This window comes from Oryctolagus cuniculus, chromosome 1, assembly GCF_051225735.1.
Source record: "Oryctolagus cuniculus isolate XC-2025 breed Fujian yellow rabbit chromosome 1, ASM5122573v1, whole genome shotgun sequence".
Taxonomy (NCBI): Eukaryota; Metazoa; Chordata; class Mammalia; order Lagomorpha; family Leporidae; genus Oryctolagus; species Oryctolagus cuniculus.
The window spans coordinates 1,055,723-1,079,176 of record NC_142867.1 but is presented as its reverse complement, the minus strand read 5'-3'; the positions used below and the strand labels follow the sequence as shown (position 1 = coordinate 1,079,176).

Here is a 23,454-nt window from a genome sequence, read left to right as displayed (position 1 = left end):
CAGTAGACCTGTCCACCAGGTCCTCGGTGTTGAATTCAAAGGCTCCCGTCTCAGAGTGACAGGCCTGCTAGGTTACCTAAAGAAAGTGGTTTTGGTAGAAGTTGCCACGTTTTCCGAAAGGAAGATGTATCATTGATGGGAAAACGCACGTCTCCATGAACGCTGGCCAGATGAGGCTCCAGCACGTGGGGGTCCCCACCTGCCCGGCCTCTCCCTGCGCCCCCGCCCCGCAGAGCGTGTCCGCACCCTGAGGGCCCCCTGGGATTCTGCTCCCGTCACCAGGCCCCCCGGGAGCCTCTCCCTCTCTGATTTCCCTGCCCCGTGCCTGGTCCCACCCCAGGGTTGCCTCTTGGCCTCCGTGTGGCGGGGAGCAGCCTTGAGTGGGAGCCAACCCTGGGGAGGCAGAGGTGGCCGCCCGTGTGCCCAGCGGGGTTCTGAGGTGGACCGGTGAGCACACGGGGCCTTGCCTCATGCCTCTGCTCGGTGGTCATCCCTCCCCAGGACAGGTTGGGGCAGCCTCTCACGCCCAGTCTGGGCCATAGCCCCAGTCTGCCCTGTGCCACGGCCCCTCTCCGACAGGCCTGGCCCTCACGTGTGGGGCACCAGCCCATCAGCCTTGTCTGTGGCCCCTTGTGGGCTCGAGGTGTGCATGTGTGTGGTATGTGTGTCCTTGGTGGGATCTGGCTCAGATGTGGATGTTGGCCCCTTCCACGTGTGCACAGACTGCCTTGTCTTAGTGTGTGTGGCTGTGGTGTGGCTCTGCCCGTGCGTGTCAGTGTGGGATGTTCCTGTGTCTGTGTGAGGTGCACACACGTACACAGCTGGGAAGCCCCCTCAGAGGGCCTGGCAGTAGATGGCTTCTGCCGTGTGTGTGGAGGGGACAGCGACATAGCTGGGAAAGGTTCTGGGTGGCCAGGTTGCAGGATGGCACCATCCGCAGGGACACCTGGACCGCCGGGCAGGGTGGGGCCCAGGCGGCAGCCAGGACTCAGCATTGCCCAGACCCCCGATTACAGAGCCCTGGGGTCTTGAGAAAGTGTTAGCCGCGTCCTGGGAGTGATCTTTGCCCGGCCTGTGCCACGCCACTGTTCCGAGCTGTCTCATGTACCACGTGTCAGCGTGGGTGTTGCTGCCCAACATGGCCCAAGGGTTCGGGGCCTCCCCTGGGGCTGTGGCACGGAGCTGCCTGGGACCCCTCAGTCTGAGAAACAGACCTCCTGGGCCGCGCTCGCTGGTGCCGCGGGCAGGTACGAGAGGGAGCCTGTGTGCTGTTGTCCACCAGGCTGGCGTGAGGAGTGGGTGCCCAGGGCAGGCCTGTGAGGACCAGAGAGGCAGGCTGTGGCAGCACCCTGAGGGCCCCCGGGACTCTGCCCAGGGCTGGCTGCAGCAGCTCCCCGAGGTGGCCTCCTGGCTCACACGGGTGGGCAGGATGTCGTGCCTGGGCCCAGCGGGGGGCCCAGGAGCTACTTCAGACGCCAGCAGGAGGCGAGCTGGTGAGGGGGTGCCCGTGCTTCCGTTGTCCCAGTGCATGTCCGGACAGACGGCTCCCCCGCCGAGAAGAAGGCTGAGCAGAAACGAAACATCTGGAGCCCTGGGTGGCGGAGGAAGTGTCACGTCATCCCCAGCCTGCTCTCTGTGCATGGACGGCTTGTGGGGAGCTTCCTGCCTCCAGGGGGCTGGCGCACAGCGACGTCGGTGGCCCTGGGATCCGGGCTCCTCAGGAGTGGGAGGCCTGGCTGCCTGGCCGTGCACCCTGGGCCCTCTGGCAGTGAGCCAGTGTGTCGGCCACGGTGGCCACCGCCTGGGACCACGGCTGTCCTGCTGTGGCAGTGGCAATATGGGCTGGTGGCCCTCCTGGTGTTGGGGGTCTGCTTGTGAGGGAGGCGGGCTTGGGCTGAGCGGGGCCTCCTGGGAGGGATCTTGCCCTGACCACGCCCCTCCTCTTCCTGGCAGGTCACCGTCACCACCATCGGCTACGGGGACAAGGTGCCCCAGACGTGGGTTGGGAAGACCATTGCCTCCTGCTTCTCCGTCTTCGCCATCTCCTTCTTCGCACTCCCTGCGGTGGGTGCCCCTGGGGGCTGTGCCTGTCGCCAGCTCGCAGGCTCACAGAAACTGGGGGTGCAGGCCCACTTGTTTGGCCTCAGGGTAGGGACCCCAGAAGCAGCCACAGAGGTGGAATGCGTGTCCCCTGCAGTGGCCTGGGAGGGCTTTGTCCACTGCCCTTTCCAGAAGATAGCCCACGAGGGCAGCAGTTTCTAGTTTGCTCTGTGTGTGTGCTTGCATGCATGTATGTAGTGTAGCACGTGTGAATGCGTGTATGTGCATGATGTGTGCATGTGTATAAGGGGTCTTCAAAAAGTTCACGGAAGCTGCGCACTCCCATTCCAGCGCCTGTTGTGTCTATTGGTGTGCATTGCCTGGTGCACCCACATGTGCATTGTTCCATTACCATGTGTGACACACACCTGGGGTAGCATGACATGTGTTTCTGAACATATATGTGCATTTGTTTACGAAGTTTGCAGGTGGGGGCTGGTGTTGTGGCATAATCCCATATGGGCGCCAGTTCGAGTCCTGGCTGTTCCACTTCCGATCCAGCTCTCTGCTGTAGCCTGGGAAAGCAGTAGAAGATGCCCCCAAGTCCTTGGGCCCCTGCACTCACATGGGAGACCCAGAGGAAGCCCCTGGCTTCCGCCTGGACCAGCATTGGCCATTGTGGCCATCTGGAGAGTGAACTGTTGGATGGAGGATCTCTCTCTCTCTAACTCTGACTTTCAGAATAATTCTTTACAAAAAATTTTGCATATAATGGAGTGAAATTTATCTCAGGGTAAACAGATTTGAAATCCATGCATACAAAGAGTTCATGGGAAATGCATACACACTGCACAAAACCGCACACAGATTTCAGAATGTGTGACACCAAAATGGACTTCTCTTTTAATTCCACTTTCTACAAATGCTTTGAATTTTTCTTACATGTGCATCACATGTTCAAGTGTGTGATGCTGTGCATGTGTAGATAGGTATATGTCAGCATGTTACATGTGCACATACATGTGCCATGTGTGTCTATGTGGTACATGTGTGCCATGGATGTATAGATTATTAGCGTATTACATGTGAACACATGTGTGTCATATGTGCGTCTGTGTAGTGTGTGTGTGTGTGTGTGGCCTAGCCACTCCCTGGGTGCTGAGGCTGTGTCCTGTCAGCCGCCCTGGCTGGTGGGAGCAGTGGGCCCCCAGCCTGGTCTCGGGACAGCCCCTTCCTGGTCCAACCCCTGCAATCCCTCAAAGTGGCCTCAGGAGTGGGTCAGAGACCCAAGTCCCTCTTGGCACCAGCCTCCTTGCTTCTGAGTGGGGGAGGGGGGTCTGCCCCCCACCCTGCGATGGCTGCAGCCGGCAGCCCGTGTGGACGTGGCCTCGTTTCCTCTCTCCCAGGGGATCCTTGGCTCCGGGTTCGCCCTCAAGGTCCAGCAGAAGCAGAGGCAGAAGCACTTCAACAGGCAGATCCCGGCGGCCGCCTCTCTCATCCAGGTGACAGGCGCCCGGTCCTGGCGGTTGTGTCTGGCTCGTGGCCACCTATGCGCCAGGCTGCCCCCGCCCCTGTGAGGCGCGAGCCCCTTGCCGTGGCTCCTCCTGCAGCCCAGCTCTGCCTGGGGAAGGGTCTGCCTCCCAGACCACAGGGTGGGCAGGGGGGTGTGGGGCCAACGCCCTCCACAGCTGAGGGTCACACCTGGATTCCCCTTGTGTGGCACAGAGCTGGGTCTGGGAGGGAAGGAGGCTCCCCTCTTGGCAGCCCAGCGCCCCTCAGGGCTCGGTGCTCCCTGGGGACCCATGACCAGACACAGCCACCCTCTTGGCTCCTGGGCTGGCGGCAGCAAAGGCAGAGCCTGGAGCTGCGAGGCGTGCTCACAGCCAGGGGAGGTGGCAGCGCTGACCCTGGAGGGCCTGGCTGGGACCTCAGCTCTCAGAACACTGCACATGGGCACCAGCCTTTCACTGTGGTCTCTGCCACTGCTCCCTGTGTGGGCACAGTTTGGGAGTGGGCCAGAGCTCGCCTGATCCTGCTGCAACTGCTGCTGTGAGTGCTGTGGCCTCCCCAGGCACTGGGGGAAGGTGTGGGGCCTGGACAGGCCAGGGTTGGCTGTGGCCATCTCTGCAGGCTTCAGAGTCCCAAGCCCTCTGCTGCGGCAAGGCCCCTGGCTGGGGGTGAGTGGCCATCAGGGCCCATGGCTCATCTGCCTGAGTGAGGAGAGAGTAGGGCTGCCCCTGCAGCCGCTCCCCACCTGGCTCTGGGGCTCCTCTAGGGGGGCCCATAAATCAGGCGCCTTCCCCGACTCTGCCCCTCTCTGGCTCACATGGCCAGCAGCCACCAGGCCACCAAAATGTGTCCTCCTCATGGCCTGGGGCCACCCCTGCCCACTTAGATGCTGCAGGGCCTCCTTTGGGTGCTAATGGCACCTCCTCCAGCTTGCCCCAACCATAATGGCTGCCCTGGGGTCTCTCCAGGGCACGGGTTTGGGTCTGCAGTGGCCGTCCTGGGGTCTCTGCAGGGCATGAGCCCAAGAAGCTCCCACAGCTGCCCGAGGTGCTCCAGGGCCTCGGGGCAGCTCTTGTTCCCTGGACATTCAGTCCCGCCTCCCGCCAGCCCAGGGGCCCTGCTTCTCCAGACCCGATGACCACCCAAGCCCCTTGCCTTGTGGACCCAGTTGCTGAGCACACGGGTCCCACCTATGCATCCAGGGCTTGACTCGGGGCGTCTGTGGAGGGGCCTGGTGTGCAGAAGTGGAGCAGAGGGGCTGGGGCTGGTGAGGTTTCCGGGATGCATGGGCCAGTTGGTGGTGAGGCAGTGCCCACAGCCACGGCAGACAGCCTAGGAGCAGGGACTGGCTGGGGGCCCACATCCCAGGCTGGCCATGCTGAGCTCCCTGGGTTGACCGGCAGGTGGGAGCTAGGCCTGCAGCCGGGGGACCGAGTGGGGAGGGCGGCTCTGCCGACAGCCGCTTTCTGCCCACCCGCAGACGGCATGGAGGTGCTACGCCGCCGAGAACCCCGACTCAGCCACGTGGAAGATCTATATCCGGAAGCCCACCCGGGGCCACGCCCTGCTGTCCCCCAGCCCCAAGCCCAAGAAGTCCGCCATGGTAACTTCCCCTGGCAGGTGGGAGGGGCGCTGGCAGGGGTTTCGGGGCGGCCCAGCCCCTCACACGGGGTACCCGCAGCGTTCTGGGTTCCAGAGGTGCGTGCCTGGCACTTGGCCCCAGCCGTCCCACTGCCCCCAGTCTTGTGGCCACATCAGGTCTGGGAGGTCCTGAGGGCAGCTTGGCTGATTGGGTGCCAGCTGCTGGGGAGGAGGCCCTGGGCTTTCCAGGTTGGGCAGGGCAGGGCGTGGGGTGGGGCTGGCCGTGGGCTCCGGCACAGGCCTGGGGCGTCGAGCAGGTGCTGGGTGGCAGTGAGACTGGCAGGGGAGCGTGCGTGAGGCGCTGGGCTGACCCTGGCCTCGCTCTCCGTCCTGGCTGCGCCTGCACCTCCTTGGAGGCCTGGCCTTCCCTGTTTTCGCTGCCACTGCCCCTCTGCCTGCATGTTCTCACCCAGATGTCCACACAGCCTGCTGCTGCGCTTCCTCCTGCCCAGCCCTGGCCCAGGCTCTGACGCTGTGCTGGGCGCAGCCCTCCTTGCCACCTGCCCTGAGGCAGCGTTGGGCCGTTGTCCCCTTCTGGAGCCCCTGGGGTACCCCAGTGCAGAGGGACAGCACTGGCACACCGCAGCCGAGCCCGTGCCTGGGAAGGGCCGGAGCCCAGCCCTGGGCTGCAGGGGCGGTGCCCAAGGCTGCCACGGAGGGCCCGGCGGGCCAGGCCCTGGAGTAGCCATTCTGCTGGCGGCTGCTGCTGCTGCTGCTGCTGCTTCAAAGTTTTCTAAGTTCTTTGTTTCTGTCTTGTTAGTTATTAGAGTGAGAACCAGGACTCCTCTCTGCTGGTTCACTCCCCGAGCGCCCAGAATGCAATGCAGGTCTCCCATGAGTGTGGCAGGGACCCAGCCACTTGAGCCGCCACCCATTGCCTCCCAGGGTGTGCGTTAGCAGGGAGCTGGCCCCAGGAGCCGGTGCTCGGAACCCAGTCCCGGCTCCGGGACACAGGTGGGGTGAATGCCTGTTCCTGTGGTCTGGGATCTTTAGGTCAAGAAGAAAAAGTTCAAACTTGACAAGGACAACGGTGTGAGTCCTGGCGAGAAGACGCTCCCGGTCCCCCAGATCACATGCGAGCCCCCGGAGGAGCGGCGGCCAGACCACTTCCCTGTGGACAGCCACGACGGTTCTGGTGAGAAGCGTCATGCTGGCGGTGTGGGCTGGGCGGGGCCTGGAGCCTCCCGCTGGCCCCCGGGACTCACAAGCTCACTGCCGTTTAGGGAGCCTGAGCGAGCCCCTGAGGTCTCTCTGAGGCCCAGATCTGTGCGTGCAGGGCCCAGGCGGCTCGCTCAGCAGGCGGGGGTGAGGGACGGCGGCGGTCTCGGTCTGCCTCTGCCTCGCAGAGCCTGTGTCCTGCGCGGGGGTGACCTCCTGGGCCTTGCCCACTGCCAGGGAGGCCCAGGAGCTCTGAAGGCCCTGTCACCAAGCTCTGGCTGGCCTGGTGCAGGCACCATGCCCCTGCCAAGCAAGGCTCTGCCTGAGCAGACCCGGAGGGAGGCCCGGGGGTAGCAAGCATGTGCTGCAGCCATGCAGTGGGAACGTGGCCTGCCACGCGCCTCTCCCCCTGCCCCGCCACAGGGAGGAGGGCAGCCCAGGGGCCCCTCCCGGAGGGCTCAGCCTTGTGTTCCCTGCCTCTGCGCGCCTGTGACAGCCCCACCTTGTGGAACGTTCTGTGGGGTAGGGGACAGCTGGCAGCCTGTGAAGGTCTGGGGGCCCCGCGCTCCCTGACTGCAGCCACAGGCTGCAGAGTCAGCGAAGGCAGGCCATGGTGGAAGGGACCCCAGGGGGCCCCGGGAGAGGAGACTTCTCTCTGTCAAGTTCAGTGTCCACCTGTGGGTGTCAGTGGTCCAGCAGGCCGGATCGTCTAGAAGCTCTCTGAAAACCAAAGCTGAGTGGTCCTGCCTTGTCCTCCCCCAGGCCAGTGTAGGATGCTTGGGACGGCCACACCTCTCCCGCCCTTGCTCTGTGCTGCTAGGCAGCCATGGGGGGAATTCCGTGCTGTGGAGCCCACCGACCTCGGTCAGAAATGTGAGGGTGCCTGCTGGGCTGGCTGGTGGAAAAGTGGAACGAAAAGTGAGGAGTCCACGCCGCGTGGGGGGCTTCCGAAAGCTCACGGGACGACGTGTATGAGAGAGAACCGCGCGCGTTTCCAAGTCGTTCCCACCAAGGCCCCTCCGTATCCCCCGGCCCAGGGACCCTGTGGCATCCTGATGAGCCCCGGGCGTGCACTCCCGCCTGCCCACTGGTGCAGGCACAAAGGGCACACGGTGCACGCAGGCTGCTGCCATGGTCCCGCCATACAGATGGGCGCCACCCACAAATGCTCATGGGCAGCATGGGTGTGGCCAGAGCTGGCCCCTGGCTGAAGGCAGGACGCCGGGCGAGGCTGTCCATGCAGCCTGGCCTATGCTGTGAAGTCGTTGTGAGGTCCCAGATGGGACGCGCGGCCCACCTGCCCTCCTGCAGCTTTCCCCCCGGCTCACCTGACACTCCTGGGCCCTCTGACCAGGAGGCTCTCACAGAGCCCTGGCGCGCTGCCGTCACCAGGAAAGCTGCCCAGCCCCTGCTCCTGCCCAGGCTGCACCGCAAAGCCAGGCCAGGGTTTGGACCCTGGGCCCCGGGCACCAGGCTTCTGGAGCAGGGTGCCCGCTTGCACCTGCCACCTACCTGTGCTTCCCCTCACGTGGCCCAGTGGAGACTGCCCAGGGACAGCCGTGCGCTCCCAAGGACACACAGGTGTGGCGGCAGGCAGGGCAGGCTGGGGAGGGGTGGGGTCGTCAGGATCCAGACCCACAAGGGCGTGGTCCTTGCCGAGAAAGCCTACAGAGGGGCTGCACCTGTGACCTTCTGACCTGGGGCAGGAGGTGGGCCAGTGTTAGCCATCAACAGCAGGAGCGTGGTGGGGACCAGGCAGGCCCGCTTGGGAGGCTGCACTTCGAGGCTTCCCAGCACCAGGGAGGGACCGGGGTCCCAGCCCTGCCACGGAGGAAGCGGAGTGAGGACCGGGCGGCCACTGCCCACACCTAGGCCAGGGCTCGTGATGCTGGGGCCTGGCTGCTGCCCACAGGATCCCAAGGACCACTGTGCTGAGCACATCAGGTACCCGGTCAGCCTCCTGCCCAAAGGGCCAGGTGGGCGTCAGCCGTGCCGGCTGTAGGCGAGAGGAGGCCTGGGGCGGAGCCGCCCTGCCCAGCCTGCCTCGCGGGCTCTGCCTGTTTCCTCGGCCTGAGACAGCATCCCCAGCTCCCAGGTGCCCACACTGCCTGGCCCTGCCCGGCCCCTGTCCTGCCTCCCATGTGACCGGCTCGCCCAGCTCTTCTCCCCGCAGGCTGCTCCGAGCTTCCTGCTAGCCCTCCCGAGCCAAGGCCCCACGAGCCCCGTTCCGGGCACTGAGCCCCACGTGGCTGCTCGAGGTGGAGGTGGCACTAGTTCCCGGGAGGCTGGGGGAGGTTCCCCTGCGGCTGGTAGAGGCCTCCTCGCAAGGGGTGCCTCTGGAGACGCTGGGCAGGGGAGAGGCTGGCCTGGGTCTCAGGCTGGGAAAGTCACCACTCGTCACTTCCCTTCCACCTCCGCAGTGTCCTGGACTTCTGTCCCAAGACCTGCAGGCCCAGGTGACCCTGGCAGAGCTGGCCACCCTCACCTTGGGGTCCGTGCATCTCCTAAACTGCCGTGATGCCCAGCACCGCCTTGCTGGGAAGGGGTCACAGAGGCGTATTGGAAAGTCACTCGTGGGGAAGTGCCCCCGCCCAGCCTCCCGCTGTGCTGGTCAGTGGTGAAGACGTCTGCCCCGGGGCTGCTCTGTGTGGGGCAGGCACGGGGAGAGGGCCGCTTGCCGCCAAGGGAGCAGGACAGTGAGGCAGGACGGGAGGGGCTCAGGCCAGCCCGGGCAGAGCCACTGTGAGCGGGAGCAGCGGGGGCGGCTGGGAATGTGGCATCGGTGCCACCAGCTCGGTGAAGCCGCGTGGGCTCCCCACACGTGCTGGCGCTGCCTTGGTTCCCGAGAGCGTGACTGGGGGCTTGTGGCTGCTGCCGATCAGGAAGTGCACAGAGCTCGGACGTCAGCGGGGAGGCCCTGTCTAGCAGCAGCTGTGGGTCAGCTTTGGGCCCTGTGTGCCCTCCGCAGGGCTGGTACGGAAGGGGTCAGGGACCACAGGACCACTCATGGGCCGAAGCGGAAGAAGGAAGCCAGCGATGAGTGGGGATAGGATCTGTAGGCCTGGAAGGGCAAGGTGGAGTTCGAGGTGCTCGGGGCACTGGGCGAGTGAGGGGCCGTTTAATTCCAGTGTGCAGGTGCGAGCACCGGGGCCGTGACCTGCACTCCCGAGCCTGTGTCTGGGCGGCTCCCTCAGGCGTCTGTGCTGAACGCTCGGCAGGGTGCAGACGCCTCTCAGCCTCGCTGGCCCCGGCCCCTGGGTCCTTAGGCTGTTCCCAGTCCCCAGGCCACCGTGCCTGGTGTTCAGCTCCTGCGGCTCGAATGGCCCCCTGAATCCGCTGTTCCTGTTCTGGTCACCCACCTGGGCTCCCGGCTGCATTGTCTGCGCCGCACGTGGGCATCACTTCATTCCCCGGGGAGGTGCCGGGGTGCAGCCTCGTGTCTGTCCCTGCTGCTGTTACCGCTCTGCACTAGCTCTCGGGGGAGGACCTCTGGTGGGGGTGCTTAGAGGTTGACGTGCAGATGGAGCCCGCCGACTGCTGGCTCCTGAGGTCGGCGTGGGCGGAGGGGGCGGTCGCGATCATTCTGCTGCGGGTGGTGACCCTCCAGGGGGCGGTCCCCTGGCCAGTCTGCAGCTCCTCGGGGGTGCCTGATGCCCCAGGGGCGCTCTGCTCTCGGTAACATGTGTGTTCCGTTCTGTGCCTCGGCAGCATCCTGTGCCTTGGTCCCTCCGCGTTGTGACTTTGCCTTCGCAGCCGCTGACGTGCGTGGTCTGCGGCCTGTGTCCTGAGTTGCACGTCTGCAGCTCTCACAGAGGCTGATTCTCCCCCTGACTGGATCGTGGTGGCCATTTTCCTTGTGCATTTGTAAGTGGCGGTTGTGAGCTGGTCGGTGCGGTTGCCTGAGCTGTGTCCAGTCGGAGGCTGACTTCCTCCAGGGAAGCTGCGGTGACCCGGTGAACCCACACAGGACTTCTGGGGTCTTCACTTACAGGTGGGGCTGGGTTCTCGAGAGCCACAGCCGCGGTGGGAGCGTGCCTGAGTCGCACGCAGCCGGAGGAGACTCCGGGTTCCACATTCCAGGAAACCGGCCAAGACACACAGTTTCCTCTCGTTCCTGCCTGTGCCGGAGCACGGGTGTGCATTGTTTGAGTCCAGCCTTCCCCGGAGGCCGGCTCTGTGTGCACGTGGCTCACCCGGTTTTGCTAGCCTGGTTCCAGGCGCTGCCTCCTCTTCCCACGCGGGGCCGACTCCCCACACCCAGCCGGCTTTGCGGCAGCGACTCTGCTCTCGGCCCTGGGGAGTTCCCTCCTTGCCGGGCGTGCTGGTGGTGTGGACAGAGGACGCTGGCTGTTTCAGCGACCTGGTTGTGACCTGTAGAGGGATTTCAGTCACCACGAGCCAGGGCCCTGAGCGGGGCACCAGGCAGGGCTGTCCCCGACAGCGGAAGCCAGGCCGCTGCTCCAGATCTGGGCACAGAAGGGCTGGGGGAGGCCAGGGTCTGCGTTTCACAGGCTATCCCGAAGTCGGCCCAGGGGCTCAGAAGCCAGGGTGGGGCACCTGAGACTTCCTGGTCTTCCTGCCAGTGCTGCCGAGGGCCACGTTCAGACTAGAGCAGGGTCCCAGCACTGCTCCTGGCACCTGCGCTGTGCTCTGAGAGGTGTGATGTGGACGAGACTTGTGGTCGTCACTTCTGGCAGCCCTCCTGGTGGTCACACGCAGGGGCCCGGGGAATTGGGCACAGACCTCTGGACCCAGTGAGCGTGAGCAGGGTGGGCCAAGGGGAGGCCTAGGCTCCTTCCCATTCATCCTCCCCTCTGACCTCTGTCCCCCTGTGGCCCGCTGGCCGTTGCTGCCCCATGGGCGGCAGTGCTGCATCCTCCTGTCTGCCTGCCCAGTAGGGTCTGTGCGGCCAGAAAATGGCTCCAGGCAGGGCAGGCCTGGTTCAGAGTCCTCCAGGGATCCGTGTGCCCTCCAGAAGCCTCCGTGCAACTTACGGGTCCACCTGCCCTCTCCAGCTTTGCCCCCGTGTCCCACAGACACCCCCTGTCCTCGCCCACACCCAGGCGCCTGGACCTGCCCACACCCGATGGTGAGAAGAGGCCCCTGTCCGAGTGGCACACGTCCCTCGTGGAGCCTACGGAAGACAGGCATCGTGGGGCGGCCTGGCCTGTCCTCTTACTGCCTGGAGGCAGTGACTGCTCCTGTGGGACCTTGTCCCCTCCCCGGCTGGTGCCACTGGTGCCATGTGGTCTGCCCAGGTTCAGTCCTGCTTTTACTGGCTGTGACACGGTCAACGCCACATGCCACTTGCAATGATATTTTAAAGGCGGTTTTTTTTTTCCGGGCAGATATTTATACCAGTAGTTTCATGTTTCTGACCTGCATTAGAATCCATGGGCTGATTTAGAAAGAGTGCGGGGCAGGCTGTGCCGTCGGGTGGTTTGTGCCCTGGGATCAGATGCAGCATCTTCCCGCCCTGATGGAGGTAGCTGCTGGCTTTCCAGCTCCGCCGCCGCCGAGCAGGACGTAAGACCCGGAGCAGAGTGTCTGGAGGAACGAGCAGCGCAGTCCTGCACAGACGCACCGTGTTCCGATTGTTGGCTCAGGAACGGCAGTTTCTACGTGTGACTTCAAATTCAGTTACCAAAAGGAATAAAGAGGGGAAACAAATCCACAATTAGAGATGTCACGCACATCAGGACGGCTGCAGACGTGAGCGACACAGTGTGACCTAGCACGCTTCTGGGCGCCGCCCCGACCACAGCAGGACTCTCGGGGCTGCCCGGGGCACGCAGGAAATCCAGCAAGCTGAGCACAGCGCGAGCCCCGAGACAGAGCTCAGGAAACGTAGGATGATTCGGCTGCTCGAAATACGTCCTTGGACCACAGCAGAAATGATGGAAAATTAATTTCTCAAAGGGACCTCTGTCCTGAGGTACTTAGAAAGCCTGCTTCCGAGGAACGCAGGGTCAGAGAGGAAACCAAGCGAAAATGAGTGGGAAGTGGCCGTGCAGCGTGTTGCTGGCGCCAGGCGCCGCGGGGCAGTGCTCGGGAAACCCGCACATCTTCCGTCCGTGAGCTCAGCTTCGAACCCCAGAAGCGAGGAAAAGAATAGCAAATCAAACCCCCAAGAAGTAGCGGCAGGATCGGGGGAGGGGGAAGGACTTGTGATTCAAACTTCAAAATCCTTGGGGCCGGCACTGTGGCACAGCGGGTTAACGCCCTGGCCTGAAGCGCCGGCATCCCATATGGGTGCCAGTTCGAGACCCGGTTGCTCCTCTTCTGATCCAGCTCTCTGCTGTGGCCTGGGAAAGCAGTGGAGGATGGCTCAGGTCCTTGGGCCCCTGCACCCACGTGGGAGAACCGGAGGAAGCTCCTGGCTCCTGACTTTGGATCAGCGCAGCTCTGGCCGTTGTGGCCACTTGGGGAGTGAACCAGCGGATGGAAGACCTCTCTCTCTGCCTCTCCTCTCTCTCTGTTACTCTTTCAAAAATAAATAAATAAATCTTTAAAAAAAACTTAAAAATCAATCTAAAATTTTAAAAAGATTAAAACTGATGTTTTAGGTCAATAAAATGGATAAAGTCCTAACCAAAATAGATGAGAAAAAGAAGAAACAAATCATCAGTATGTGGAATGAGCCATGGCATCAGTACAGATTCTACTGCTACAACTCCATTATTTAACAACTTGGGTGACACTGACAAATTTCCTAAACCCTGAACAGCTGTGTACCTGGGATCAAAGGTGTAGGTCCAAGCATCCTCCCCAGAGAGTACGGCAGGGACCAGACACGACTCAGGCCCAGGCTCCAGGAGAGAACACCTCGCAGCTCTGAGGCCAGCGGCAGGCTGGTGATGCCAGCCAGCCAGAGGCGTCAAGACAGGAAGGCTGCAGGTGAGAGTCTCCCAAACAGGTGCAGAGTCCAAGCTGCATGGTCGGAAGTCAGCTCCAGGACCAAGCGGGAGTCAGGAATGCGAGCGTAGCTGGAGATGTGAGAAAATCAATGCAACGTCCATGTTGACAAATGGTGCAGGCCAGCAGTCATTCATCATAAGGCTCAGCAAACAGAAAGCAGGAAGGAGCTGCCTGGGGGCTGGTGCTGTGGGCCACAGCCTGTGATGCCGGCATCCAGTGTGGGCATCGGTTCCAGTCCTGACTGCTCCACTTCCAAGCCAGCTCCCTGCTACTGCATCTGGGAGTGCGGCAGAAGATGGCCCACGTGCTTGGGGCCCTGCTACCCGTGGGGCTGACCCAGGTGGAATTCACGCTCCTGGCTGCAGCCTGGCTCAGCCCTGGCTATTGTGGCAGTATAGGGAGTGAATCAAAGGATGAAAGATCTCTCTCCCCATATCCCTCCCTCCCTCTTTCCCTCCCCCCCCTTTCCCTCCCTCCCCCTCTCTCTCCCTCTCTGTAATTCTACCTTTCAAATACATAAATAAATCTTTTTAAAAAGGAGCTTCCTGGGGCACCATGGTGCAGTAGGTTAATCCTTTGCCTGAGGTGCCGGCGTCCCATGTGGGGCCGATTCTAGTCCTGGCTGCTCCTCTTCTCATCCAGCTCCCTGCTGTGGCCTGGGAAAGCAGTAGAAGATGGCCCAAGTGCTTGGGCCCCTGCACCTGCATGGGAGACCTGGAAGAAGCACCTGGCTCCTGGCTTTGGATTAGCACAGCTCCAGCCATTGTGGCCATTTGGGGAGTAAACCAAGGGAAGGAAGACCTTTCTCTCTGTTTCTCCCTCTCACTGTCTGTAACTCTACCTATCAAATAAATAAATAAGTAAATAATCTTTTTTTAAAAAAGGAGCTTCCTTAACCTAATACAGATGATATACAATTCCATACTTCAAGCCAGCTCTAACACTTAAACTGGATAATCTTTGCCAAAGAAATAAGGCAACTTTTAGACACCCCGATTGGGGAAGAAGAAAGCAGCGGTCTTTACTGGTGGCTGACATGGTTGTCTGTGGGACATCCAGTGGCCACTAGAACTGGAGCAGCAGACAGGATCAGCGTGTCTCCTGACGTAGGCATCTCACGGAGGCGCCTGCATCAGCCTTAAGCAGGAAGTAGCTGTTCCCATATGAAGGAGCTGTCTTCTGGACTAAAATGCTGAGAGCAATGGAAGACAACCCACAGGAGTGGAGGGGGACAGCCTGCTCATGGATCACAAGGCTGAACACTGAGCTCTGAATTCAGTATCATGTCTGTCCAAAGTTGTAGTGTGCCCAAAACCGTTCTGAAAATGAGCGGCCAAGCTGGAGGACAGACACTGGCAGTGTGATGTTAGCGTGGAGAGAGGCCAAGAGGCCGAGGGAGCAGGACGGCGGTCCAGGTCGCCCACACCTCGAGGCCGCCGGGTGCTGGTCCAGGCGCCAAGGCCATCTGGTGGAGAAAGGGTGATCTCAACACAGCCAGAGGATGACTGGATACTGAAATGCCAAAAAAAAAAAAAGAGCATCGATCTACATCACGTACAGAACTTGAAATTTGCCATAGAATTAAAAGCCTCAGATGATTTTACAGATCATGGGAGAAAAGCTTTGCGGTCCTGGGATAGGATTTTTTTAGGTATGACGCCAAAAGCATGAGTTGTCATAGAAAGAAATCGATGGGCTGGACTTGGCAGAATTAACCCTTCTCTTAGACAGACTCTGTTGAGGAAATGAAGACAAACCAGAGGAGGGGAGGAGATGCTTCCAAACCATCCACCCAATAAAGGACCTCTGTCTAGAATACATGAGTGGTGCCTAGAACTGAATAATAAGTAACAAGTGACAAAAATGCACAAAAGATTTACACACACACTGCACCAAAACACATAAAAAGATGTCAGCATCATTCATTGTTAGATGAATGCAAATGAAAGCCACTGTGTGACGCCGCAGCGGGGAGCTGTCACGTCCGAACGTGCCGCCCTGGCCTCCACCCGCCTCCTCTCCTGTCATCCTGGGAGGCAGCGGAACCTGGGCCGAGTTCCCCGGTTTGGGAGGGAGTTTGTGTGTCCGTGTGTGTGTGTGTGTGTGTGTGTGTGTGTGTGTGTGTCTATCTTTAAATCAGTACGGACATGTTTTAAAAAGCACACTAGATGCTTCCACTGCTACAAAGCCCTGGAGATGAAAAGTGGCGACCTTGCTCCGTGAGCCCGTGTCAGAGGGCGTCCTCTTGCGTCTGGTGGGGATTCGGGACGTTGGTTGATTGCACCTCCGCCTGCTCGCACTGCTCTGTCCTCAGGAGTGCCTGTTGTGTTCCACGCTTTCCAAGTTTGGGCCGCTGATCCTCCCCGTTGGGGAGACCTTGCTCTTCCTTGTCATTTCTTTGCTTGCCGGGGCTTTTATAACTGGGCCCATTTCCCCGGTCAGGCCCTGTTGCACTTACTGGGCGTGTGGTCAGGAAAGCGCCTTGTGGTATTTGTGCTCGTTTCGTCAGTTGGGGCTTTCGTCTCTGTTACTTCCCTCTCCCTGAGGGACTTCGTTTTGTTTTCTTTTTTTACATAATTAAGAATAATATTTAGCTCATTTATTTAAAGTCTTTCTACTAAAAAGGCATAAATTTTCCTCTGATTGCAGCTTTAGCTGTGACATGTAGATCTTAGGATGAAATAGGCTCCTTTTCATTGCTTTCCTGATTTTTTATTTTTCTCTTTAATCTAGAGTTCTTTTAAGAAATGTTTTCTTAATTTGTAAGCAGTAACTTTTTATCACTGTTATTTATTTCTAATTTAATAGGCTTACAGCGAAAGGATGTAGCTTACAAAATCTCCACTTTTTTAAATGAAGATTTTATCTGTGTCCATGTATAAAAAATAAGATCATTCTGAAAGTCCCAGGGACCTAAGTTCAGGCTGTGTCTCCTCTGAGCACGGAGCCAGGTGAGGGCGCGTGGAGGCGAGCGTGGCCTGCGGGTCCCGGGCCTTCCTTGCCTCCGGGACGCGTGCTCCCCCGCGGCTTCCCTCCTCTTCCAGCCTCCGCAGCTGCCAAGTTCTGGGGCAGGAAAGTGAACCCTTTCTTTGTAATTACGTGTCTGCAAGTCGGGCGGCGGCAGACCGTGGAGTGGTCTGGAGCACAGACCCTCAGCGTCAGCGGCCTCCCGGGGCGCCACCCGCTCGTTCACTCCCGCGGGACCTTGGGCGGGCAGCCGCCGTGGAATCCGAATGCTAAGTGCGCTCACCCCCAGGATTGCCGAGGTGACCGAGTTCCCGCCCAGGGCCTGCACGCCAGGGCCGTGGCACCTGCACGCCGCCAGCGTGGCCCCCGGCCCCGTCCACGCCAGGCCAGCGCTCCTTCCCGTCAGCGGGGCCGCACGGCACCGGGCTCAGCCCGCCGGGAATCGCCGGGCTTTCTAATTGTGGACGTGCAGAACGCGTGTGTCTCAGCACAGCCCTCTGCTTGGCCCCTCGCCCGTTCTCTGTGTTCATAATCTAGGATTTATTCGCTCCCATTTTTCCTTGTGCTCCTACGATATACAATGAAGTGAAATATACATGACATAATGGAGGGATTACCACTGTTTCCAAACACAGGGGATCAGGCTCACAGGCCTCTCGGCACCTCTCCTCTCTGCCGGCCTCCCAGCGCACTTCTCGGCATGTTCTGTGGCAGGATGGGCGCCGGGACGCCTGGGCTGTGCCTCCTGGCGTGCTCTGTGGCAGGATGGACGCTGGGACGCCTGGGCTGTGCCTCCGGCTGTATGGACGGCCTGAAGGCCACGTTTTTTCCAAGTTTGGATCAGCCTTCTAGAAGGCTCTCTTGAAGCTCCGTGCCTGTCTAGAGGTGTCTTATTATGTGATGATGACTTTCCCGAGTATAGCAGCTGGCTGGGGCTGCAGCCACAAATACCACAGCCTGGACGGAGGCCCCCCGGGCCCCTCCCCCAGCTCAGGGCCTCTGCGGGGACCGCCCCACGCCCTCCCTTCTCCCCTGAGCCCCCTGGGAGCCAGGGGCCTGGCAGCGACATTGCAGGGTGCGGCTTGGCCCTCACGCAGCTGGGCCACTCCTGGCTCCTGACCCCAGTGGGCGCTGCGGGGCCGCCACTCGCAGGCTCCCTTGTGCCTCCCAGTCAGCACCTGCAGCAGGGTTTCTGCGGGTGGTGCTGCGGGTTTTTGGCACCTCCCATGGGGAGGAAGCCGCTGCGGGGCGGTGATTCCTAAGGCTTCAGACACAGAATCCCATTGCAGCCTGCTTGGTCTATGCAACACTTGCAAGGAGGGGACGTGAACCCTCCTGTGGGGGACAGCCCGCCTCCCCCAGCCAGCGCCACGTGCGCCTTCCCGGAGCGCACCCTGTGTAATCTTGGGGTGGCCGAGCGCTGCCCCAGGCAGGCTCAAGGCAGCCCTCTGCCTGTGCGTGGGACATCAGCATTGTCCTCTGGCCAGCGGAGGCCTTGCTCCCTCGAGCCGCCCACCGGCCCCTTGGCTCTGGAGCATCGCCAGCCTGGCTTTTATGAAGCTTTCAAACTCCTGCTTCTTGGGTTTGGTCTGAGGTCTCCTCACGGCCAGACTCGGGTCACACACTCGGCGGCGCTCGGCCGCGCTGCCAGCTCCCTCGCCGCTGATGTCCTTTGCCTCTCTGGTGTGGACACGCTGTCCTGCTTGAGCTGCAGGAGACTGTCTCCAAGGCCGTGCCCGCTCCTCGGGAACCGAGCGCGGTCCCGGCTCTCGGGCTTCCTGGAGCTCTGCGTTGCAGAGGTGCAAGGTGATGGTTTTGCAGCTGAAGTGGCCGCTCCACAGATGGCACTGGGAGAAACGGCCATGTGAGGGGCGCTCCATGTCGCGTTCTGACCCGCGTTGTCCTGGCGTCTCCGCGGGATTGCCGGCCCTGCGTCTCCTCCAGTGCAGTGTGTGTATTTTGCCCATTTTTAGTTAAATCTCGTAGGCATTCACATGCAATTAATGCAGAGGAGCCCCACACCCGCAGGTGACGTCTTCTAAAGCTGCATGAGCCTGAGATGTCGCACGGGTCCTGGTGGGTGCCAAGCACCTCTGTCCCTGAGGGCCCCTGGTAGTATCCTTTTTTTTTTCTAGATTTACTTATTTATTTGAAAGAGAGAGAGAGAGACAGAGAGAGAGAGAGAGAGAGAGCGCTCTTCCATCCGCTGGTTCACTCCCCAATTGGCCGCAACAACCTGAACTGTGCCAATCCAAAGCCAGGAGCCAGGAGCTTCCTCTGGGTCTCCCAGAGGACACGGGCCATCTTCCGGTGCTTTCCCAGGCCATAGAAGAGAGCTGGATGGGAAGTGGAGCGGCCGGGTCTTGAACTGGCACCCGTGTGGGATGCTGGCGCTTCAGGCCAGGGCGTTAACCCACTGTGCCACAGCTCCACAGTGCCACAGCGCCACAGCGCCGGGCTCTCCCCTGCACTATCCTTCTACAGCCTTACCTGCTTCCCTCCCACTCCTCCTTCATTCTTGGTGTCCACTGTCTGTCCTCTGATCCTGCAGGTTTTTTTTTTTTTATTTTTTAAGATTTTATTTATTTATTTGAGAAGTAGAGTTACAGAGAGGGGGGAGAGACAGAGAGGTCTTCCATCCACTGGTTCACTCTCTGGATGGCCACAATGGCCAGAGCAGCACCAATCCAAAGCCAGGAGCCAGGAGCTTCCTTGGGTCTCCCACGTGGGTGCCGGAGCCCAAGGGCTTAGGCCATCTTCTACAGCTTTCCCAGGCCATAGCAGAGAGCTGGATTGGAAGAGGAACAGCTGGGACTTGAACCTGTGCCCACGTGGGATGCCGGCACTGCAGGCGGCAGCTTTACCACCTATGTCACAGCGCTGGCCCGGTCCTGCAGCTTAGACATTTGGAATCACTTAGTACGAGGTACGTTGTGAGTTGGCTTTTCTGACTTCATTCAGTCCTCTGGAAAGCCCTCCGGGCTGTTCGGTGTGGGAGTAGCCCATGGCGGGTGTGCCACATTCTGTTTGACCATCCACTCAGCCGAGGACCCCGACGGCCTTGGCTTGGTGCTCTTCTGGAATGTAGCGGCCGAACCCCCGTCCCCAGAGCGCCTAGGTCCTAGTGACCGTCACCTCACGTGGCAGAAGGGGCTCTGCCAGTGTGTGAGCATCTGGAGGAGAGAGTCGTGGATTCCGTGCGTGGGCCCAGTGTGACCTCAGCTCTCCTCCTAAGAGGGAGGGAAAGGGAGACTCGGTTACTGGCGGGAGCGCACAGAAGCAGGGTGAGCAGTGGGATGAGGCGTCCAGAAATAAGAACAGGCAGGCACCACGGGCTCCCACAGGCTCCACAGCCTCCAGGGAGGCCAGCCCTGCTGACGCATTCGCCTTTTCCCATGGAGTCCAGACTCTGGCCTCTAGTTTCATTGTTGGAAGCCGCTGAGTTCACGGTCACCTAGCACAGCAGCACAGGCGCCTGACGCACCGACGGGGTGGGTGAACGCGAGTCTCCCCATTCTCGGGACGAAAGCCCTGAGTCCAGCCGCTGACCTGTACCACCACATCCAGTCTTGTGTGAGACCACCAAGCTGGTTCCCAGCGGCTGCACTGTTGCCCGTTCCTCCAGCAATGTGCGAGCGAGCTCATGTCTGCATCCTTGCCGGCATTCGGGGGTGATTGCCCCGCTCTGGTGGGGTCATGGCAGCGCACTGTGGTGCACATTTGCAGTTTCCCAGTGGCTGATGCTGAACTGGGCAGTGAGTGAAAAGTCGGGACGTGTGCGTGCTGCGACTTCATTCTTTCCCAAGACTGTTGGTGGCCTGGGTTTGAGTTTCTATCAGGCTACCAAGAAGGGAGGTGAGATGTGGCGAGGACTGCATGGAGTCACGGCACAGATCAGATGAGCGTGTCACACCTTCCTGATGCCAGCGGGTTACCGCCTTAATGATACTGAGTTTGCAAACCCCGAGTCTGAGGGCTTCACGTTTAGTTAGATCTTCTTCAACAACATTTTAGAGCTGATAGGGTCTGCTATCGCACTTTGTCAAATTTATCTCCAAGTATTCTTTATCATAGAGACCATTTCAACCATTTTTTAAAAGATGTTATTTATTTGAGAGGTGGAGTTACAGACAGTGAGGAGGAGATAGAGAGAAAGGCCCTCCCTCCACTGGTTCACCCCAGATGGCCGCAATGGCCGGAACTGAGCTGATCTGACGCCAGGAGCCAGGGCTTCTTCCCAGTCTCCTGTGCGGGTGCCAGGGCCCAAGGACCTGGGCCATCCTCCACTGCCTTCCCAGGCCACAGCAGAGAGCTGGGTTGGAAGAGGAGCAGCCGGGACTAGAACCAGCATCCACATGGGATGCTGGCACCGCAGGCGGAGAATTAACCTACTGCGCTGTGGAGCCAGCCCCTAAACCATTTTTAGTGTTTAACTCTGTGACACTAAATATATACATATTGTTGTGCTCTATTTTTTGATATTATGAGATTTTTAAATTTATTTTCATTTTATTTGGAAGGCATAGAGAGAGGGAGTGATATCAATCAATCTTCCATCCACTGGTTCTCTCCCCAAATATCTGCAACAGCCAGGGCTGGGCCAGGCTGAAGCCAAGAGCCATGAAGTCTGTCGGGTTTTCCCACGTGGGTGGCAGGGACTCAGACATTTGAGCTGTCTTCTGCTGCCTCCCAGCTTGTGCCGTGGTGGGGAGCTGGACTGGGAGCAGAGAAACTGAGCCTCAGGCCAGGCACTTGAATGGAGCACAGGTGTTGTGAATGGTGACTTGAGCCACTGTGCCAGGTGCTGGCCCCTGTATTCTTAATTTTATGTTCAGACTGTTTATTGGTATCAGAAATCATGGTTGAACTGCAGGTCTGGTGTCTTGCAGCCTTGCCGATCTGTTAGTCACACAGTTTCTTGTGGGCTCCTGGGGATTTGATCTTGAAGAGAGCACCGCCGGCAGCCGCCGGAGTTTCCTTCTTTCTGTCCTCCTGGACCCCTGGGTTTCTTTCCGGACCAGACTGTCCTGCATGGGTCCTCCGTGCGCGCTGAACCCGGGCGGCAGAGCAGCCTTCCGGCCTCCCTCCAGCTCTTGAAGGGGGAGGTCAGCCTCGTCGTTAAGGGCGGAGCAGCTGTGGCTTCCAGTGGATGCGCTGGGCAAGCTGCGGGCCTTCCTTTCCGTCTCCGGACTGACGGGTGCTCTGGGTTGTCTCCCCGTCCTGGTGGGGCTGACTGTCCGAATGGACATCGCGGACATCGCCGCGGTGTGGATGCTTGGGGTGCTCCACCGCCGCATGTTGAAGTCCTGGCGTCCCACGCGATGGTGTTGGGCCTGGGGCACCTGCGGGTCAGCAGGCCATGGCGTGCAGCCCTCACGTGTGGGACTGGTACGTGTGTACCGGAGCCCTTGAAGGACTCCTTCCACCCTGTGAGGACATCAGAACACAGCCATGTGTGGGCCAAGAAGTGGGCCTTCCCAGAGACTGAGCCTGTGTCAAGACAGACGTTTCTCTGGCCCCAGGACTCCCAGCTGGCTTGTGGGAGTGTTGCTTCCATGACACGCTCTGAGTGTGTCCTTGGCTGCTTTCCACGCACCACGGTTTCTGGTGAGAAGTCAGTTCCACACTGGGCCCCGTGGCCTCAGCCCCACCATCTCCCATCCAAAGGCTCACCAGGCCCGGCCCTGTTCAGATCAGGCTCGTTGAGGGGGTTGTGGCCTACACCACCCCAGGCAGGCAGCCAGTCAGGAGCCAACCCCTCACGTTAGATGGAAGCAGAAGACAGGAAAGAACCAGCCATCAAAAAGTGTGACACAACTGCTGTGTGGAAATTGTCCATTACTGTTGAATCGTCTTTCTCTCTTCAGTTCTCCAAGTTCATATTTCATTTGTTTTAGGGCTCTTGTTAACTACATATAGAATTTTAACTTCACTATAATTTTTCTTTATAATTTTTATCTCTTTCCTGTTGAATTGGCCCCTTTTTATTATAAAATTCCCCTGAATTGAAAGTGTGTCCTCACAGAGGCCGTGTACCCGGGATCCCAGCGCAGGGTGTGTCCTCACGGAGGCCGTGTACCCGGATCCCAGCCCAGGGTGTGTCCTCACAGAGGCCGTGTACCCGGATCCCAGCCCAGGGTATGTCCTCACAGAGGCCGTGTACCCGGGATCCCAGCGCAGGGTGTGTCCTCACGGAGGCCGTGTACCCAGATCCCAGCCCAGGGTGTGTCCTCACAGAGGCCGTGTACCCGGATCCCAGCCCAGGGTGTGTCCTCACAGAGGCCGTGTACCCGGATCCCAGCCCAGGGTGTGTCCTCACGGAGGCCGTGTACCCGGATCCCAGCCCAGGGTGTGGTCTCACGGAGGCCGTGTACCCGGATCCCAGCCCAGGGTGTGGTCTCACGGAGGCCATGTACGCTGGATCGCAGCCCAGAGGCCGGGGGAGTGGTGAGATGATGTGCACTCCAATGCTGTGCTTTTAGGTAAATCGCCTCTTCATTTACATACAAGGTGGTCATTGATCTGCTAGGCTTCATGGCCACCCTGTTGCTACCCATTTCCTTTGTTTCATGTCTCTCCTGTTCCTCTCTTCCTCCTCCGCTGCCTTCCGTGTGTTGACCAGGTAGGGTCTAATATCCTATTCTAATCCTTTGTTGGTTTCATCTACTTGAAAGGTAGACAGTGAGACAGAGATCCTCCACCTGCTGGTTCACTCTCCAGATGCCCACAACAGCCAGGACTCCAGAACCCCAATCCAGGTCTCCCCTGTAGGGTGTCGGGGCCCAAGCACTTGAGCCATCATCTGCTGCGTGAACAGGAAGCTGAATCAGAAGCCCAGTAGGCAGGTCTGAACCAGGACCCCGTTCAGGGACACACATGTCTGAACAGGCAGTTGGACCCCCTGCACCACGTGCCCATCCCTCTTTCCCGTATTATTAAAGTGATTTTCTTAGTAGTATAACTGGGGCTAAGCAGGACCGTCAGGTTAGCATCTCTTCAAACACCTGTTCTGCCGGGGGTTTTCAAGGCAGATGCATCGCGACTGGCCACTCCCACTGTCCACGGCGGTCGGCCTGGCTGCCAGCTCTGCCCCTCGCTGCTTTCCGCGGGGCGCTTTGTGGGTTCCTCACGTCCGCTGGCTCTTTGTCCTGCCTGCTCGAGGTTTCTGTAAGGCTTTGCTCTCCACTCTTGTGCTTGGCAACCCCAGAATTTCTGTTTGGT

The 23,454-nt window shown here is 60.0% G+C and overlaps 1 protein-coding gene across 3 annotated transcripts in view; it reads left to right on the top strand.

Annotated features, from left to right (window-relative positions):
* KCNQ1 (potassium voltage-gated channel subfamily Q member 1) overlaps positions 1-23,454 on the top strand; it is a 275,965-nt gene that overhangs the window by 80,745 nt on the left and 171,766 nt on the right. For all 3 annotated transcript variants that reach the window (XM_070058232.2, XM_070058305.2, XM_089306936.1), the window contains 4 exons: positions 1,954-2,064; positions 3,447-3,542; positions 5,030-5,152; positions 6,184-6,325. In XM_070058232.2, the coding sequence (XP_069914333.2) occupies positions 1,954-2,064; positions 3,447-3,542; positions 5,030-5,152; positions 6,184-6,325 (472 nt within the window). The remainder of the gene's footprint in view (positions 1-1,953; positions 2,065-3,446; positions 3,543-5,029; positions 5,153-6,183; positions 6,326-23,454) is intronic.